At 38.2% G+C, this 20516-nt stretch overlaps 1 protein-coding gene across 1 annotated transcript in view; it reads left to right on the forward strand.

The window, feature by feature from the left end:
* The window catches only part of LOC307054208 (putative ATP-dependent RNA helicase DDX60), a gene marked incomplete at its 5' end in the record, with an annotated part of 72175 nt that extends 71371 nt beyond the window's left edge, over positions 1-804 (forward strand). Inside the window, one exon of the mRNA XM_079705800.1 lies at positions 689-804. Within this exon, the coding sequence (XP_079561926.1) occupies positions 689-788 (100 nt within the window). The 3' untranslated portion in view covers positions 789-804. The remainder of the gene's footprint in view (positions 1-688) is intronic.
* Positions 805-20516: the final 19712 nt, after the last annotated feature.

The raw sequence follows: 20516 nt of genomic DNA on the forward strand, positions 1-20516 counted from the left end.
ACCATGTTTTCTTAATTTTCTCATACATCTAGGTAAACAGAGGATTGCTTTGCTTTTTGTAGAGGTAGTTGCCTGTGGGTTTAAGTACATACTGAAAAAAAAAAACCCACAAAATGACTCCATAAAAAAAAATGTGGGGAAAAAGAAGGGGATTTGTGTTGCTATTATTGAAGGGAGGAGGGATCTGGTTACATGGGACTTGGTGGCCATTAAAATCCTCTTGGGGGCTTCCCTGGTGGCGCAGTGGTTGAGAGTCCGCCTGCCGATGCAGGGGACACGGGTTTGTGCCCCGGTCCGGGAAGATCCCACATGCCGCGGAGCGGCTGGGCCTGTGAGCCATGGCCGCTGAGCCTGCGCGTCCGGAGCCTGTGCTCCGCAACGGGAGAGGCCACAACAGTGAGAGGCCCGCGTACTGCAAAAAAAAAAAAAAAAAAAAAAAATCCTCTTGGTAAAATACAGGGAGAGGAGCTGCATGGTGATTGTCTTGATTGATTGATTCATTGACAAGGTGTTTTTTTTGTTGTTTTTGAGATAAATATGTTCCTTATGATTCTTTTCCTCATTTTGCTCACATTTCATCATCTAGTGGGATTTACTTAGCTCTACCTCCCTGGGGAAAGCCCTTCTTATGATACTGACTCTCAGTAGAATGGGTGAGTTTTATGTGTATCTGTATTTCCATTTACAGTGTTTCTTTGCGTGAACTATGTGAAAATGAAGAGGACAACGTGGTCTTAGCATTTGAACAATTGAGTAAAACCTTTTTTGAAAAATTTAGTAACATTTGAAAATGAAGTCTATCCGAACTAATTAAAAGATTGCCTTGGGCATTTTTAAAGTCATATTTTATGATTCTCATGCTTTTTGTTGGGAATACATAGATGATGAAGTAGAAAAGGAAGCAGTTTGGAGTCAGGGTTCTGATCAAACTTGCCCTGCTCTCCTGTGAGCATCCTTGGATGAATCACTTAGTATCTCTAAACCTTGGCTTCTTCGTATCATTTAGTAACAATGGTTATGTCTCAGCTACTTTGTAGATTGATTGAGAAATGCAAGGATTTTGTATGAGATTGAAGAACAATGTTTGCTCTGTGAGGCCTAAACAAATATTACATTCTCAACAATTTTCTCCTCAATGTTATAATTTGTAAAAAGTCTATTAAGGCTAGAATAAATGATTACAGTATCCTGATATTGAAATATATTCTCTCTATTTAATTTAAATGTGATTCCATGACTTAGATATGGCTGTTGGAAGAGTACCTTTTAGTGAACTTAAACTACTTTTTATAAGACATGATGGGAGTTTGGTATAAATTCCATGGTGCTTTAAATAAAACATACCTGGGGCTTCCCTGGTGGCGCAGTGGTTGAGAGTCCGCCTGCTGATGCAGGGGACGCGGGCTCGTGCCCCGGTCCGGGAAGATACCACATGCCGTGAAGTGGCTGGGCCCGTGAGCCGTGGCCGCTGAGCCTGCGCGTCTGGAGCCTGTGCTCCGCAACGGGAGAGGCCACAGCAGTGAGAGGCCCGCATACCGCAAAAAAAAAAAAAAAAAACATACCTGATGATTTGGCTTGATTTTAATTCTACATAAGAAACTGAAAACCACAAACAAATAAAATGGGTTTAATCTATTTACCGTTGGTCTCTTTGTGTTAAATTCACATGTCTTTCCATCCTCTTGCATACACATTTGCATTTTGTAGAACATAGTTCATATATGGTCACTTTCCTGCCCCAGCCTCACCTCAGTTTATCATTCTAGAACCTATTTTAGACCCTAAACTTGAACAGAGCATTTTTTTCCTCAGGGCAAGGTTTGCTCTCTCCTACCATCAAGATGTCTTACTGAAAGATGATCCCTTGTATGGCATTATTTATACACAGATTACATCGGCTTAGAAAACCCCTGTGGTTCATTTTGTCTGGAGATAGAAGAAAACTCTTTTCCCTGGAACTGACCCATCCTTGCATGTGCCGTGTTAGGGGTCCCTCCTTTCTTTGTTGAAACTGATTTTCATTATTTTAAAACACGTGCTACAACAATTTCTGAACAACCAGACATTTAGAAACCAAAGCAGTGTTTTTACTGCCCCTTAATCTCTACCAAACAGAATCCAACAGCACATTAAAAGGATCACACACCATGATTGAGTGGGATTTATCCCAGGAATACAAGGTTCTTCAATATATCAAATCAATCAGTGTGATACACCATATTAACAAATTAAGGAATAAAAGCTATATGACCATCTCAATAGATGCAAAAAAAACTTTTGACAAAATACAACACCCATTTATTATGAAAACTCTCCAGAAAATGGGCATAGCGGGAACCTACCTCAACATAATAAAGGTCAGATGTGACAAACCCACAGCACACATCATTCTCAATGGTGAAAAACTGAAAGCATTTCCAGTAAGATCAGGAACAAGACAAGGATGTCCACTCATGCCACTCTTAATTCAATATAGTTTTGCAAGTTCTAGCCACGGCGATCAGAAAAGAAAAAGAAAGGAATACAAATTGGAAAAGAATAAGTAAAACTGCCACTGTTTGCAGATGACATGATACTATACATAGAAAATCGTAAAGATGCCACCAGAAAACTACTAGAACTAATCAATGAATTTGATAAGCTTGCAGGATACAAAATTGATGCACAGAAATCTCTGGCATTCCTATACACTAACAATGAAAATTCAGAACGAGAAATTAAGGAAACAATCCCATCTACCACCACAACAAAAAGAATAAAATAACTAGGAATAAACCTACCTAAGGAGGCAAAAGACTTATACTCAGGAAACTATAAAATGCTGATGAAAGAAATCAAAGATGACATAAACAGATGGAGGAATATACCATGTTCTTGGTTTGGAAGAATCAATATTGTGAAAAATGACTGTACCACCCAAAGCAATCTACAGATTCAGTGCAATCCCTATCAAACTACCAATGGCATTCTTCACAGAATTAGAGCAAAAAATTTTACAATTTGTACGGAAACACGAAAGACCCTGAATACCCAAAAGCAATCTTGAAAAAGAAAAACGGAGCTGGAGGAATCAGGCTCGCCACCTTCAAACTGTACTACAAAGCTACAATAATGAAGACAGTATGGTACCGACACAAAAACAAATATAAGTCAATGGTACAAGGTAGAAAGCCCAGAGATAAACCCACACACCTGTGGTCACCTAATTTATGACAAAGAAGGCAAAAACATACAATGGAGAAAAGACAACCTCTTCAATAAATGGTACTGGGAAAATTGGACAGCTACATGTAAAAGAATGAAATTATAACACTACCTAATACCATACACAAAAAATAAACTCAAAGTGGATTAAAGACCTAATACTGGATACTCTAAAACTCTTAGAGGAAAACCCACTTTGACATAAACCACAGCAAGATCTTTTTTGACCCACCTCCTAGAATAATGAAAATAAAAACAAAAATAAACAAATGGGACCAAATTAAACTTAAAAGCTTTTGCACAGCAAAGGAAACCATAAATAAGACAAAAAGACAGTCCTCAGAATGGGAGAAAATATTTGCAAATGAAGCATCAGACAAAGGGTTAATCTCCAAAATATACAAACAGCTCATGGAGCTCAATATCAAAAAAACAACCCAATTAAAAAATAGGCAAAGGACCTAAATAGACATTTCTCCAAAGAAGACATACAGATGGCCAAGAGGCACATGAAAAGATGCTCAACATCACTAATTAGAGAAATGCAAATCAAAACTACAATGAGGTATCACCTCACACTCGTCAGAATGGCCATCGTCAAAAAAATCTACCAACAATAGATGCTGCACAAGGTCTGGAGAAAAGGGAACCCTATTATACTGTTGGTGGGAATGTAAATTGATGCAGCCACTGTGGAGAACAGTATGGAGGTTCCTTAAAAAACTAAAAATAGAACTACCATATGACCCAGCAATCCCACTACTGGGCATATATCATGAGAAAATCATAATTCTAAAAGATATATGCACATTGTAAATGTTCATTGCAGCACTACTTACGATAACCAGCATATGGAAACAACCTAAATGTCCAACAATAGATGAATGGGTAAAGAAGATGTGGTATATATATACAATGGAATATTACTCAGCCATAAAAAGGAACGAAATAGGGTTATTTGTAGAGATGTGGATGGACCCTACAGTCTGTCATACAGAGTGAAGTAAGCCAGAAAGAGAAAAACAAATATTGTATATTAGTGCATATATGTGGAACCTAGAAAAATGGTACAGCTGAACCTATTTGTAGGGCGGGAATAGAGACGTAGACATAGAGAATGGACATGTGGACACAGGGGAAGGGGAGGGTGGGATGACTTGGGAGATTAGGATTGACATAAATACACGACCATGTGTAAAATAGGTAGCCAGTGGGAACCTGCAGTATAGCACAGGGAGCTCAGCTCGGTTCTCTTACGACATAGATGGGTAGGATGGGTAAGGATGGGAGTGAGGTCCAAGAGGGAGGGGATATAGGTATACATATAGCTGATTCACTTCATTGTACAGCAGAAACTAACACAACACTGTAAAGCGATTATATTCCAATAAAAAAGCAAAACAAAACTAAAACACAATGGTACACAGTATTACTATATTGTCACATGGGTTTCCACCCCTTATTTGTAGTTTTGTAAGTCTGATGGAGACATGAAGATTTTTTCCATATGACTGAGCCAATCTGACTTCCTAATGTTTAGGAGGAGAATAAAATTATTTCTTGTAACATGGTATTCTCTTGCAAGAAGGAGTTACACCTAACCTCTTCCAGGTGGGTCTAATGGGCAGCTTCCTTTTTGATTTTTAGCAACAACTTTAAAGAGTAGCTTGGAACAACTTATGAAGAATGAATTTACATAGGAACTCCGAAAACAAAATGCTTTATGTTCCATTTGTTGTATCGATGTGAAATTTTTCTGAGAAACATGTATAAAGACCTTGATGAGATTGCTGGAAAATCATCATTCCCACCATAATTTATTCCCATCTTTTTCCCAAGAGAGGGAAAATCATATTTGCAGTGGGCCTATAAAGGGTTTTCTGGAAGAGCCATTTATCAAAAATTTTTATTTTGAGAAAATTGTAGATGTTTATGGTACTATAAGAAATAATAAACCTATGCAAGTATGGTCAACTAATTTACGACAGAGGAGGCAAGAATATGCAATATGAAAGGACAGTCTCTTCAATAAATGGTGCTTGGACAACTGGACCACTATCCTGCACTACATAGAAAAGTTAAAATGGATTAAAGACTTGAACATAAACCCTGAAACCATAAAACTCCTTGAAGAAAACATTGGGGTAAGCTCCTTGACATAGGTTTTGGTAATGATATGTTGAATCTGACATTAAAAGCAAAAGCAACAAAAGTAAAATCAACAAGTGGGATTATGTCAAACTAAAAAGCTTCTGCATGGCAAAGGCAGCCATCAACAAAATGAAAAGGCAACTTACTGAATGGGAGTAAATATTTGCAGATCATATATCTGATAAGAGGTTAATATCAAAAATATGTAAAGAACTCACAAAACCCCCCAAGTACTTGATTGAAAAATGGGCAGAGGGTCTGAATAGCCATTTTCGCAAAGAAGACATACAAACAGCCAAAAAACACATGAAAGCATGCTTAACATCCCTAATCATTAGGGAAATCTAAATCAAAACCTCAGTGGGATATCATCTCACACCTGTCAGAATGGCCATCATCAAAAAGACAAGAGATAAGAAGTATTGGCAAGAATGTGGAGAAAAGGGAACCCTTATGCACTGTTGTTAATGGGATTGGAAATTGGTGCTGCCACTATGGAAAACAGTATGGAGATTCCTCAAAAAATTAAAATTACAACTACCATATGATCCAGCAATCCCACTCGTGAGTGTTTATCTGAAAGACATGAAAATGCTAAGTCAAAGATGTATGCACCCCCATCTTCAAAGAAGCATTATTGATGATAGCCAAGACATAAAAACAACTAGTGTACATTGATGGCCAAATAGATTTAAAAAATTATATATATATATACATTATATATATGTATAAATATATATATATATGTATAAATATATATATATATATATATATATAATTCAGCCAAAAAAAAAGTGAAACCTTGCTCTTTATGACAACATAGATGGACCTTGAGGGCATTATGCTGAATGAGCTAAATCAGACAAAGACAAAGACTGTATGATCTCTTATGTGGAATCTAATAAAACAAAAAAACTGAACTCATAGATGTAGAGAAGAGATTGGTAGTTGCCAGAGGTGGGAGGTGAGGAGTGGGCAAAACAGGTGAAGGGGGTCCAAAGTACAAACTTTCAGTTATAAAATAAGTCATGTGGTGTAATGCATGGCATGGTGAATATAGGTAATAATACTGTATTGTCTACAGTTGTCCCATGGTATCTGTGGAGGACTGGTTCCAGGACCCTCTGCAGATACCAAACTCCTCGATGCTCAAGTCCCATAGTGGGTCCTCTGTATCCACAGACTCTGCATCTGCAGGTTCAGCCACGTGTGCATAGTAATCATGGCACACGATCCATGGTTGTTTGAACCTGTGGACACAGCTCCTGAGAATTCAGAGGGCCGACTGTGTATTTATTGAAAAAAAATCCAAGTATAGTGGATCTGTGCAGTTCAAACCCGTGTTGTTCAAGGATCAACTGTATTTGAAAGTTGCTGAGAGTAAATCTTAAAAGTTTCTATCACCAAAAAAATGTGTAATGATGTTTGGTGATGGATGTTACCTAGACAAATGTGGTGATCATTTCACAATATATACAAGTATTGAATCATTATGTTGTGTACCTGAAACTAATATAGTGTTATATGTAAATTATGTATCAAATACAAATGATAATGAAACAAAATAATACAAGGCGATCCCATATAGACTTGACCCAGTTTCCTAAATGGTAGATGCTTGCGTCGGTATAGTATCAGAACCAGGTACAGTTCTGATTGGTACAGAATCAGAGCCGGGAAATTGATACAAATATAATCCATTATTCTTATTTCATCAGTTTTACGTGCACGCCTTTGTGTGTGAGCATTTGGTTCTGTGCAGTTTTACTGCATGTGTAGGTCTGTGCGTCCACTGCCACAGGCAGGACACAGAACAGTCCGTCTGCACAAAGAACCCTCCTCCTGCCCCTTTATAACCCCCACCAGCTCCTCACTGTAAACCCCTTCCCCTCTCCCCTTCCCACCCGATGTCACATCCCTCCCACTGCTCCCCACCTACCCGTCCCTAACCTCTGACAACCACCAATTATCCTCTATTTCTGTCCTGTTGTCATTTCAAGCCCCATATAAATAGAATCATACAGTATGGAACCTTTGAGATTGGCCTTTTTTCATGCAGCATAATGCTCTTGAGACAGATCCATGTTGCTGCATGTTATCCATATTGTGCTATTGCTTATTGCCAAGTACGGTTCCACAGTCTGGATGTACCATAGTTGGTTAACCCCATTCAACCCACTAAAGGACACTGGCTTGGTTCCAGTTCTGGGCTCTTGGAAATAAAGCTGCTATTAATGTTCATGCTTCCTCTGTTTCTTTTTCTTCTGTTTCTCTTTTCTTGCCTTCCTGTGAGTTACCTCAAAAGTTTTGGTTTCCCTGTTGATTTATTTACAGTGTTTTTGAGTATGTCACTTTGTACAGTTTTCTTAGTGGTGGCAACGTGCATCTAACTGGTCACAGTCTGCTGGTACTGAGGTTTTACCACCTTACTGCTACGTAGGTCCCTTTACCGTTCCCGCTTTTAAAATATAATTGTATATAAGTATTCTTTCGACATACATTGAGCATCACATCAGATGACATTACCATTTTTACTTCAACCATCAAATATGAGTTAAGCAGCCCATGAGAAGAATATTCTATGATATTTTTCTCTTTTTTTACCCATTTTGATTTTCTTTTTTCTTTTCTGAAGGCTCAAGCTTCCTTTTGTAATCCTTTCCTTTCTGTTAGAGAACTTCCTTTACCCATTCTTGGAGGGTAGGTTTGCTAGTGACGAATTCTGGTCATTTTCCTTGAATGGACAGTTTTTACTTCCTCTTCAATCCTAAAGAATATTTTCACTGGTTATAAAATTTATTTGACAGGTTTTTAAAAATTTCAGTTCTTGAAAAATGTTGGGCCACTTCTGGCCACCACAGCTTCAGATGAGAAATCCACGGGCACTTGAGTTGGTGTGCACTGTGGGTTATGTGGTGTTTCTCTCTGTCTGCTTTCAGGATTTTTTCTTTGTCTTTAGTTTTCACAAGTTTAGTTATGATGTTTTCATTGTATGGTCTTTATTTGGGGTTTATTTAGCTTTTTTACTCTGTAGGTTCATGTCTTTTGCTAAATTTGGGACGTTTTCAGCCATTATTTCTTTAAAAAAATTTTTTATTGAAGTATAGTTGATTTACAATGTTGTGTTAATTTCTGCTGTACAGCAAAGTGATTCAGTTATACATGTACATACATTCTTTTTCATATTCTTCTCCATTATGGTTTATCACAGGATATTGAATATCGTTCCCTATGCTCTACAGTAGGACCTTGTTGTTTATCCATCCTATATGTACTAGTTTGCATCTGCTAATCCCACACTCCCAGTCCATCCCTCCCCCACCTTCTCCCCCTTGGCAACCACAAGTCTTTTCTCTGGGACCACAAGTCTGTTCTCTATGTCTGTGAGTCCATTTCTGTTTCATAGAGAAGTGCATTTGTGTTGTATTTTAGATCCCACATATAAGTGATATCATATGGTATTTGTCTTTCTCTTTCTGACTTATTTCACTTAGTATGATAATCTCTAGGTCCATCCCTGTTGCTGAAAATGGCGTTATTTCATTCTTTTTTATGGCTGAGTAATATTCCATTGTATATATGTATCACATCTTCTTTATGCATTTATCTGTCGATGGACATTTAGGTTTTTTCCATGTCTTGGCTATTGTGAATAGTGCTGCTATAAACATAAGGGTGTATGTATCTTTTTGAATTAGAATTTTGTCTGGATATAGGCCCAGGAGTGGGATTGCTGGATCATATGTCACCATTATGTCTTTAAATATCTTTTCAGCCCCACTCTTTTTCCCTCTCCTTCTGAGACTCCCGTGGTGTGGGTGTTGGCTTTTCTGTGTAGTCTCACAGGTCCCTGACACTCTTCATTTTCTTTTCAGTCCACTTTCTCTCTCTTATTCAGATTGGTGAAGGCTATTGACCTGTCCTCAGGTTCACACACACACACACACACACACACACACACACACACACACACACTCACACACTCCCTTTGCAGTGTACCTTGGAAATGCTCCCACAAGTCTTCTATTTTCCTTATGCTTTATATTCTCCATTTCATTCCACAACAAGCCCTAAAAGTAGTGTGGCAGTTTCTTTGATGGAAAAATATTGGAAGCTGTGAAGACTAAGGAGAGAAGCCAGACTTGATGACTGTGGCAACTTGTGACTCAGAAGCTACGAGGAGAAAACATAAATGTATGAAGTATTTATTATAGGAATCTAGCAAAATACACAACGATGCCAGCTAAATATTCATTTGTTAAACTGAGTTTTATTTCAACTTCAGTGTTCACTAACTGCACATCCGACTTGCACAAAATCAGCCAGGCCAGGGAATGGACGTGCATTCCTTCCTAGGGGACTAAGCACCTATGTAGAGATGTATCAAGAGGGCAGGTCACTGCAAACACAGAGTCTGCATTCTTTGGTTTCCAGGTTTCTAAGCTATGATAAAAGCTTGTTATCAACTCAGCCTCACAGGGATGTGTGGTGCAAGCACAGTCAATCGATCTATCAAGTACGAAGTTAGAGTAGGGTTGATCTTGGCACACGCATGTAAGTAACAAGAGCTAATTTGGTTTTACATCAACTATGTTGATTAGACAGCACTTTTCCTAATAAGCACTCAACCTACTAGGGACTTTTACCATGTGTGATATCCATAAAGATGATAGAGTGAGCCTTCATTCAATAGGAAGACATCAAACAGGATCAGGAGAGGCTATTGAGAGAAGCAGAAGCTGGCTTTCAGAAAAGTCTCGGGCTATGGAAGCCTTGCCCACCTGCCAGGAGACTTCCTGAACGGGGCAGAAATTATGAAATCATAACAGTCAGTTGAAGAAGTGAAGCTTTCTCTTGTCCCAGTTATGGATTCACGTGAAAAATACAAAATCTAACTTATCCCAACACATCCAAACATTTCATTCTTTTAATAAAAATTCAAGACAGAGCAGTCTCGTGTCTCCTAGGTCTTTCTTCTTGGCAACAACAAGCCCTGGCCATATCTCAAAAACAAGAATAGGGACATTGAGACGTGAGGGAGGACACGGCAGTGGATTCTCTGGGTTTCCTCATGCCTCCCATACGTCCAAGCAGCGTGAGGGGGGCCTCATCACCGCTGTGCTTCCCCACTGTGTCATCAGGGCACCCAGCCTCCCCCAACTTGGCATCAGTGGGCATAACAAGGCAGTTTGAGGTGGAGCTAATCAGAGCTCTGCTTTTATCTCCTTCCTCTACAATCTGGCATCAAACTATCTTTGGAGCCATATTGTCTACGCTTTGTCAACATATCTTTCATGATCTGGCCAAACTAAACGAGTTCACAGAAGGTCCTCCAGTATAAGGTTTGTATTTTCCTCTTTTTAAGACCAATTATTTGGCTCTGAGTTTCCCTCCTCTTTATCTATATCTTAGCTATGCTTTAAAGCCCACGTCAAATAGCACTTCTCTGTGTAGCATCCCACCAGATGAGCTTTTCCTTTTTTGGACCTATTAGAAAGGGGAAAACACAAAAGTACGTCTTGCAATACTGTTTTCCATAGTGTCTGCACTGATTTACTTTCCCACAGACAGTGTGTAACGCCTCCCTTTTCTCCACATCTTTGCCAAGTTATTTCTTGCCTTTTTATGGTAGCCATTCTGACAGGTGTGAGGTGATATCTCATTGTGGTTTTGATTTGCATTTCCCTGATGATTAGTGATGTTGAGCATCTTTTCATGTGTCTGTTGGCCATCTGTATGTCTTCTTTGGAAAAATGTCTATTCAGACCCTCTGTCCCCTTTTAAAATCAGATTGTTTGTTCTTTTAATTTTGTGTTGTGTGAGGTTTTTTTTTTTTTTTATGTATTTTGGGATGTACGTATTTTACGTATCCCTTATGGGATATATCATTTGCAAATACAGGCATACCTCTGAGCTATTGAAGGTTCAGTTCCAGACCAATGCAATAAAGTGAATATCAAAGTAAAGCAAGTCACATATTTTTTTGATTTCATAATGAGTAAAAAGTTATGTTAACACTATGCTGTAGTCTCTTAAGTTTGAAATAACATTATGTCTAAAATAACAATGTAATTACCTCAGTTAAAAATACTTTATTGCTAAAAAAATTCTAGCCATTATCTGAGCCTTCAGTGAGTCATACTCTTTCTGCTGGTAGAAGAGTTAAAATATTTTGAGAATTAGGAAAATGTGACACAGAGTCATAAAATGAGCAAATGTAGGAAAAATGGCTATAGACTTGCTGGTTGCCACAAATTTGTAAAAAATGCAAGGTCTTCAAAGTGCAACAAAGCAAAGTGCAATAAAACAGGGTCTACTTGTATCTTCTCCTATTCAGTAGCCTGGGTTTTCTGTCTTGTTGATGATTTCCTTCACAGTGCAAAAGCTTGTAGTTTGATGAAGTCCCATTTGTTTACTTTTGCTTTTGTTTCCCTTGCCTGAGGAGAGAGACCCAAAGAAAATACTGCAAAGAGTGATGTCAGAGAGTGTATTGCCTATATTTTCTTCTAGGAGTCTTCTGGTTTCAAGTCTTACATTTAAATCTTTAATCCATTTTGAATGTATTTTTGTATTTAGTGCGAGAAAGTAGTCCAGTTTCATTCTTTTGCATGTAGCTGTCCAGTTTTCCCAACACCATTTATTGAAGAGATTGACTTTTCCCCATTGCATATTCTTGGTTTGTTTGTCAAAGACTGACCATATGAGTACGGGTTTATTTCTGGGCTCTCCATTCTGTGCCGTTGATCTATGTGTATACTTTTGCACCTGTAGCATACAGTTTTGGTTACTATAACTTTGTAGTATAGTTTGAAATCAGTGAGCATGACCAATCGAAGCTTAATTTTCCTTTATTTAGATTGTTTTGGCTATTTGGGGTCTTCTGTGGTTCCATACAAATTTTAGAATTGTCTTTTGTAGTTCTGTGAAAAATGCCTTTGACATTTTTTTGTTTTGTTTTGTAGATTTAATCTCTAGATTACTTTCAATAGCATGGACATTTTAACAATATTAATTCTTCCAATCTTTGAGCATGGTATATCTTTCTATTTATTTGTGTAGTCTTCAGTTTCTTTCATTAGTGTCATGGTTTTCAGGATACAAGTCATTCACCCCCTTGGTTCAGTTTACTCCTATGTATTTTATTCTTTTTGCAATTATAAATGGGATTGTTTTCTTCGTTTAGTTTTCTGAAATTTCATTATTGGTATATAAAAATCAACAGATTTCTGTATATTAACTTTGTACTGTGCAACTTCAGTGAATTCATTTACTAGTTCTAATGACTTTGGTTTGGTTCTGTATATTAATTTTGTATCCTGCAACTTTACTGAATTCATTTACTAGTTGTAATGGTTTTTGGTGGGGTCTTTAGGGTTTTCTATATAGTATTATGTCATCTGCAATTAGTGAGTTGTACTTGTTACCTTCCAATTTGGATGACTTTTATCTCCTAGACTGTGTTAAATAAAAGTGACAAGCGTGAGCCTCTTTGTCTTGTTCCTGATCTTAGAGGAAAAGCTTTTAGCTCGTCACTCTTATGATGTTAGCTGTTGGTTTGTCATATATGGCCTTTATTATGTTGTGGTATATCCCCTTTATATCCACTTTGTGGGAGTTTATGTCACAATGGATTTTGAATTTTGCCAGATGCTTTTTCTGCATCTATTGAGCTGATCATATGATTTTTTCCCCAGTGGCTCCAAATTGATGTGTTCCTTTATTTAATCATTGCAGCTTCAAACATTTTTTAACATTTGTATGATTTCTCCACCTCCCGCAACCCAATCTAGAGTGATATTTAATCCTTTGCATTCTTCAAGCTCTCACAACTGCCGTTAAAATTCACTAATATAAAGCATTGACCACAGCTGACAGCTTGGCTAAAAATGGGCATCTTTCATCATATTGGTGCTATTCTGCAGACTGAGTTAGCCCGGAACTCTTTACCTTTAATTTGAAAGTAAAATGCCCTTTGAAAATAGGCAGTTTGATTTGTTCAGTCAGAGCATTATGTAGTTCCTTTCGCTTGAGATGATCATATGATTTCTATCCTTGTTTTGTAATTTGGTTTATCACATTGATTGCTGTGTGGATATTGAACCATCCTTGCATCCATGGGATAAATTCCACTTGATCGTGGTGTGCAGTCCTTTTATTGAATTGTATTTGGTTTGCTAGCATTTTGTTGAGGATTTTTTATCTCTGTTCATCAAGGATATTGGTCTGAAATTTTCTTTTCTTGTGGTTTCTTTGTCTGGTTTTGGTAACTGGATGGTGGTGGCTTTGCGGAATGTGTTCAGGTGTTCCTTCCTCTTCAGTTGTTTTGGAAAAGTTTGAGAATGATAGGTGTTAATACATTTTTGGATGTTTTGTAGCATTCACCTGTGAAGCCATCTGGTTCTGAACTTTTGTTTGTTGGGAGTATTTTTATTACCAATTCAATTTCATAACTGATAATCCATCTGTTCATGTTTTCTACTTCTTCCTGATTCAGTCTTGGGAGATTGTATGTTTCTAGGAATTTATTCTTTTCTTCTAGGTTGTCCATTTTATTGGCATATAATTGTTCACAGTAATCACTTGTGATCCTTTGTATTTCTGTGGTATTGCTAACTTCTCCTCTTTTGCTTCTGATTTTTATCAGCTGAAAAATCTGTTGATAGTCTTATGGGGGTTCCCTTGTAACAAATTGTCTTTCTCTTGCTGCTTTTAATATTCTCTCCTTTGCTTTAACTTTTGATATTTTACTTACAATATGTCTTGGTGTAGATCTCTTTGGATTCTTTTTGTTTGGGACTCTGTGCTTCCTGGACTTGGATGTCTGTTTCTTTCATTAGGCTGGCGAAATTTTCAGTTGTTACTTCTTCAAATAGGTTTTCTGTCCCTTTCTCTCTTCTCCTTCTGAAAGCCCTATAAGGTGAATGTTAGTAAGCTTGATGTTGTCCCAGAAGTCCCTTAAACTATCCTTATTTTTTAAGATTCTTTTTTCTGTTCTGATTAGGTGATTTCACTACCGTATCTTCCAGATTGCTGATATATTCTTCTGCATCCTCTAATCTACTGTTGATTCCTTCTAGTGTACTTTTCATTTCAGTAACTGTATTCTTCAGTTCCTTGTTTTCTCTTTTATATTTTCTATCTCTTTGTTTAATTTCTTACTGATTTTATTTATTTTTCTCCCAAGTTCAGTGAGTAATTTTTGTGACTATTAGTTTGAACTCTTCATATGGTAAATTGCTTATATCCATTTCATTTAGTAATTTTCCTGGGGTTTTGTCTTGTTCTCTCATTTGGAAGGTATTCCTGTCTCCTCATTTTGCATAACTCTCTGTGTTAGTTTCAGTGATTAGGCATATCAGCTACATCTCTCACTCCTGAGAGAGTTGCCTTGTATAGAAGGTGTCCTATGGGGTCCTTTGGCTCAATGCCTCCTGGTCCCCAGAGCCAGGTGCTCCTGAGGTACCTTCTTTGTGGGCTGTGTGTGCTCTCCCATTGTGGTTGTGGATGCACCAGTGGGCAGGGCTGGCCCCTAGCTCATCTGGCTGATTGTCCCGACCATGACTGCTGTGGGTGTGCGGGGCCAGCCGTCTCTAGTAGGATCTGCTTTGGGGGGCATTGGTGCTGGCCAGGGCTGCCTGTCAGTTGAGTGGGGTAGGAGCTGCTTTGGAGAGGTGGGTTGGGTGGGGCGGGTCCTCAGGGGAACACCAGGGCAGGGCGCATGGTGTTAGGTAGGTTGATTGAGAGTGATAGAAACGACCCCACCAGCACCGGGCCTGCTAGTTGGAAGGAGAGTAAAAAAAAAAAAAGAAAAAAGGTCTCCAACCAGTACTTCTGTCCTTGGAGAAAGTTTCCCCAGGTCCTTGACTGCCTGGCATCCACCCTAATGTTAGTCAATGAATCTCCTTCAAGAGTGGAGTCTCAGTTCCCCACAGCCCCCCAGCCTTCCCGGATAGAAGCCCTACTGATTTTCCAAGCCAGACGCTATGGGGGCTTGTCCTCCTGGAGCTGGTCAGACCCATCGCTCCTCAGGGGAACATTGCGGTTGTGATACCTTCCTGCTTGTGGGTCACTTACGTGGGGCTGTGGGTTCTGACTGGACTGCATCTCTGCCCCTCCAACCCGTCTCCGTGTGGCCCTTCTTCATATCCTTAGTCCTAGAAAACCCATCCTGCTTGTTCTCAGGTCGTCCTCAGAGAGTTGTTCTATGGGTACTTGTGGTTTTGGTGTGTCCGTTGGGGGAGTGGGGCTCAGGGTCTTCCAACTCTGCTATCCTGATCTGGACTCTAGTCTCTAATAAGTTATTTTTTAATTCTATAAACAACTTTGAAAAGTAGTTATTCTTTTTTTTAAAATTTATTTTATTTAGTTATTTTTGGCTGCATTGGGTCTTTGCTGCTGTGCACGGGCTTTCTCTAGTTGCAGCGAGTGGGGGCTACTCTTTGTTGTGGTGTGTGAGCTTCTCATTATGGTGGCTTCTCTTGTTGTGGAGCACGGGCTCTAGGCGTGCAGGCTCAGTAGTTGTGGCTTGAGGGCTCTAGAGCACAGGCTCAGTAGTTGTGGTGCACAGGCTTAGTTGCTCCGCGGCATGTGGGATCTTCCCAGAGCAGGGATGGAACCTGTGACCCTTGCATTGGCAGGCAGATTCTCAACCACTGCACCACCAGGGAAGCCCTGAAAAGTAGTTATGCTTATCAGCTTTGTTTTAAAAATGAAAAAACTGAGGCTCAGAAGAACTCACAAGCCGTGGTGTGAACCTAGATCTGTCTGGCTCCAAATCTCTTTTTCCTTTGATTATAAAACACTGACTCACATACAGGGTATTATTTTGTTATTTAATTCTTGCAAAGAGAAAGACATTATTCCAATTTTGGGGCTGAAGAAGCAGGTTAGAGACATTTGAGGTCTTTACAGAGTTAGGAAATTGCCAATAAAAGATGTGAACTTATTTTGGAAGGGTTTTATAAACTATGTTTTATTTCTTTATACCTTGGTGGATAAGGTTTGCTATTATTTTATTTAGGATTTTGTTTAGGATTTTTCTTTCAGATATTTTGTTTAGGATTTTTATTTCTATATAAATTAATGACACAGACCTGAAAATTTCCTTTCCTATGTTTGATTTTTTTTTATTGAAAAGTTTATTTTAGACTCAAAATAAATTGGGGAGCATTCTTTCTTTTTTATTTATCTTCTACTTATGAACTGTTTGATGGGGTTGGAATAATATGTTCCTTGAATGATGCTTTTTATGTTTTTAATTGGAGAAGAGGATTGGGGTAAGTTTTAAATGTTTGTTTATCGGTCTATTAAAGTTTTCTTTTTTAAAATAAATTTATTTATTTTATTTTATTTTGGCTGCATTGGGTCTTTGTTGCTCTGCGTGGGCTTTCTCTAGTTGTGGCGAGTCGGGGCTACTCTTCATTGTGGTACGTGGGCTTCTCATTGCAGTGGCTTCTCTTGTTGTGGAGCATGAGCTGTAGGTGCGCGGGCTTCAGTAGTTGTGGCACGTGGGCTCAGTAGTTGTGGTGCGCAGGCTCTAGAGCGCAGGCTCAGTAGTTGTGGCTCACGGGCTTTGTTGCTCCATGGCATGTGGGATCTTACTGGACCAGGGCTCAAACCCTTGTCCCCTGCATTGGCAGGTGGATTCTTAACCACTGCACCATCAGGGAGGCCCTAAAGTTTTCTATTTCTTATTTAGCTTGGCATATCATACGAAAATTTCCATTTTATCTAAATATTCAAATTTCTTATGATATACCTGTTGATAGTACTTTTTCTAATTTGTAAAATTGCTGCCATTTTTGTAGTTCTGATCCCCCTTTTATTCCTAAAATTACTTATTTTTGTTATCTCTTTTTTTTTTCCTGAGAAATGATGACAAACTTTGTTGATTTTATTATTTTCAAATAATTAGCTTTGGCTTTATCAACGCTTTCTTCTTTTTTACATGTCACTAAAATGTTAATCTTGATAATTTCTTTCTATCACTTTCTTTTTTTTGTGGTACGCGGGCCTCTCACTGTTGTGGCCTCTCCCGTTGCGGAGCACAGGCTCCGGACGTGCAGGCTCAGTGGCCATGGCTCACAGGCCTAGCTGCTCCGCGGCATGTGGGATCTTCCCGGAGTGGGGCATGAACCCGTGTCCCTTGGATCGGCAGGCGGACTCTCAACCACGGCGCCACCAGGGAAGCCCAATGCTAAACATTTTGAGCTTAATTTTATTTTATGAAAGAGATGTATATAGTCTTTGGGAAAATCTCTATTCAAGTCCTTTGCCCATAACTCTACAAGTCCTTGCCCTCCATAACTCTACGATTATGTTGTTTATCTTTTGTTGTTGAGTTGTTGAAATTCTTTAGATATTCCAATACTAGACTCTTGTCAGATATATGATTTGCAAATATTTTCTCCTACTCTGTAAGTTATCTTTTATTTTCTTGATAATGTCCTTTGATGCACAAAATTTTTAATTTTGAGGAAATGCAACCTACCTAATTCTTCTTTTGTTACTCATCCTTTTGGTGTCATATCCAAGAATTCATTCCCAAATCCAAGGTCATGAAGATTTCTCCCTATGTTTTCTTCTAAGAGCTCTTATATTTAGATTGTTGATCCATTTTGAATAGATTTTTGTGTATGGTATGAGATAAGTTTACAACTTCATTCATCTGCATGTGGATTTACAGTTGCCCCAGAACCATTTGTTGAATTCTTTCTCCACTGAATGGGTTGGTAACTCGTCAAACCTCAGCTGACAGATATGTGGGTTTATTTTTGAATTCTCAGTTCTATTTTGTTAGTCTATCTGTCTGTGTTCATGCCAGTACCACCCTGTTTTGATAACTATAGCCTGTGAAATGTGTGGGTCTTCCAACTCTCTTTGTGTTCAGTACTATTTTGGCTATTCAAGGTCCTTTGTAATTCCATATGAATTTGAGGAATGTCTTTTCCACTTCTGCCAAAAAGGCAAAAAAGGCTGTAGGAATTTGGATAAGGATTGCAATGATCTGTAGATTACTTTGAGTACTATTGACATCTTAACAATATTAAGTCTTTCAATCCATAAACACAGGATATCTTTCCGTTTTTAGGTCGTCCTTAATTTCTTTCTGCAATGTTGTAGCTTTCAGTGTACAAGTCTTTGACCTCCTTTGTTAAATTTATTCCTAGGTATTTTATTCTTATGCATGCTATTGCAGTTGGAACTTTTTCCTTAATATTATTTTCAGAAAGTACCTCACTTTCATGTAGAAACACAAATGGTTTTTGAGTATTGATATTGTACTCTATGACTTTGCCACATTTGTTTATTAGCTCTGATAGTTATTTTGTGGATTCTTCAGCATTTTCTACATATGGGATCATGCCATCTGTGAAAAAAGGAATTTTACTTGTTCCTTTCCAATTTGAATGCCTTCTTTTTCTTCCTCTTACCTAAGGGCTCTGCCTAGTACTTCCAGTAAAATGTTGATTAGCAATGGTGAAAGCAGACATCCTCGTTTTGTTCCTGATCTTAGGGAGGATATTTCAGTCTTCTATCATTGAATCTGACCTTAGCTGTGAGCTTTTCATAAATGTTCTTTATCATGATGAGAGAGTTCTGTTATATTCTTAGTTTGCTGAGTATTTTTATGAAAGGGCTTTTTTTCAAATGCTTATTCTGCACTAACTGAGGTGATCTGGTGGCTTTTTCTTTTATTCTATTAATGTGGTGTGTTACATTGATTAGTTTTCTCATGTTGAATCATCCATGCATTCCTGGGGTAAATCTCACTGAGTCATAGTGTGTAATCTTTTTTTTTTTTTTTTTTTTTTTTTTTTTTTTTTTTTTTTTTGTGGTACGCGGGCCTCTCACTGTTGTGGCCTCTCCCGTTGCGGAGCACAGGCTCCGGACGCACAGGCTCAGCAGCCATGGCTCACGGGCCCAGCCGCTCCGCGGCATATGGGATCCTCCCAGACCGGGGCACGAACCCGTATCCCCTGCATCGGCAGGCGGACCCTCAACCACTGCGCCACCAGGGAGGCCCTAATCTTTTAAATATACTTTTGGACTCAGTTTGTTGGTACTTTGCTGAGGATTTTTGCATCTGTGTTCATAAGAGAAGTTGGTCTTTTCCTGTGATGTCTTAGTCTGGTTTTGGTAGTAGGGTAAAATGGGCCTCATAGAATGAGTTAGGAAGCATTTCTTCCTCTTCTGTTTTTCTGCAACAGTTTGAAAAACATTGGTGTTAATTCTTCTTTAAGTGTTTGGTAGAATTCACTACCAGCTGATCTGGACTTTCGTTTGTTAGGAGGGTTTTGATAACTGACTCAGTTTATTTAATTACTATAGGCTTTATTAGATTTTCTATTTTTTTGAATCAGTATTGGTAATATGTATATTTCTAGAAATTTATCCATTTAACCTAGATTATCTAATTTTTTGTTGTAATGTTATTTGTTTATAATAACCTCATATAATCCTTTTTATTTCTGTAGCATCTTTCCCTATGTTTATTTCTGATTTTATTTGCATCTTCTTTCTTCTTTGTCAATCTAGCTAAAGATTCTGTCAATTTTGTTGATCCTTTCTGAGATCCAACTTTTGTTTCACTGATTCTATTTTTCTATTATTTATTTCGTTTTCCACCACACCAATCTTTATTATTTCCTTCCTTCTGCTAGCTTAGGTTTTAGATCACACTTCTTTCTCTAGTTCCTTAAGTGTAAAATTAGGTTGCTGATGTGAGATCTTCCATCTTTTTTAATTTGGGCATTAACTGGTATAAATTTCCTTCTGAGCAGCTTCATGTATCCCATAAGTTTTGGTATGCTTTGCTTTTGCTGTCATTTGTCTTTGTTTTCTAATTTACATGTGATTTGTTCTTTGACTCATTGTCTGTGTGCTGTTTAATTTCCATAGAGTTGTCAATTTTCCTATTTTACTTCTGTTAATGATTTCTAGCTTCATTCCACTGCGCTCTGAAATGTGTCTGAAAAGACTTTGTGTGACTTCTGTAATTTTAAATGTATTGAAACTTGTTTTGTAGCCTAACTTATGGTCTCTTCTGGAGAACGTTTGATACGCTTATGAGGAGTGTAATCTTCTGCTGTTGCTAGGTGTGGTCTTTGAAATATGTCTATTATGTTTAGTTGGTTTAGGGTGTTAAGTCATTTCTTTCC

This window comes from Hyperoodon ampullatus (genome assembly GCF_949752795.1).
Source record: "Hyperoodon ampullatus genome assembly, chromosome: 6".
NCBI lineage: Eukaryota > Metazoa > Chordata > Mammalia > Artiodactyla > Ziphiidae > Hyperoodon > Hyperoodon ampullatus.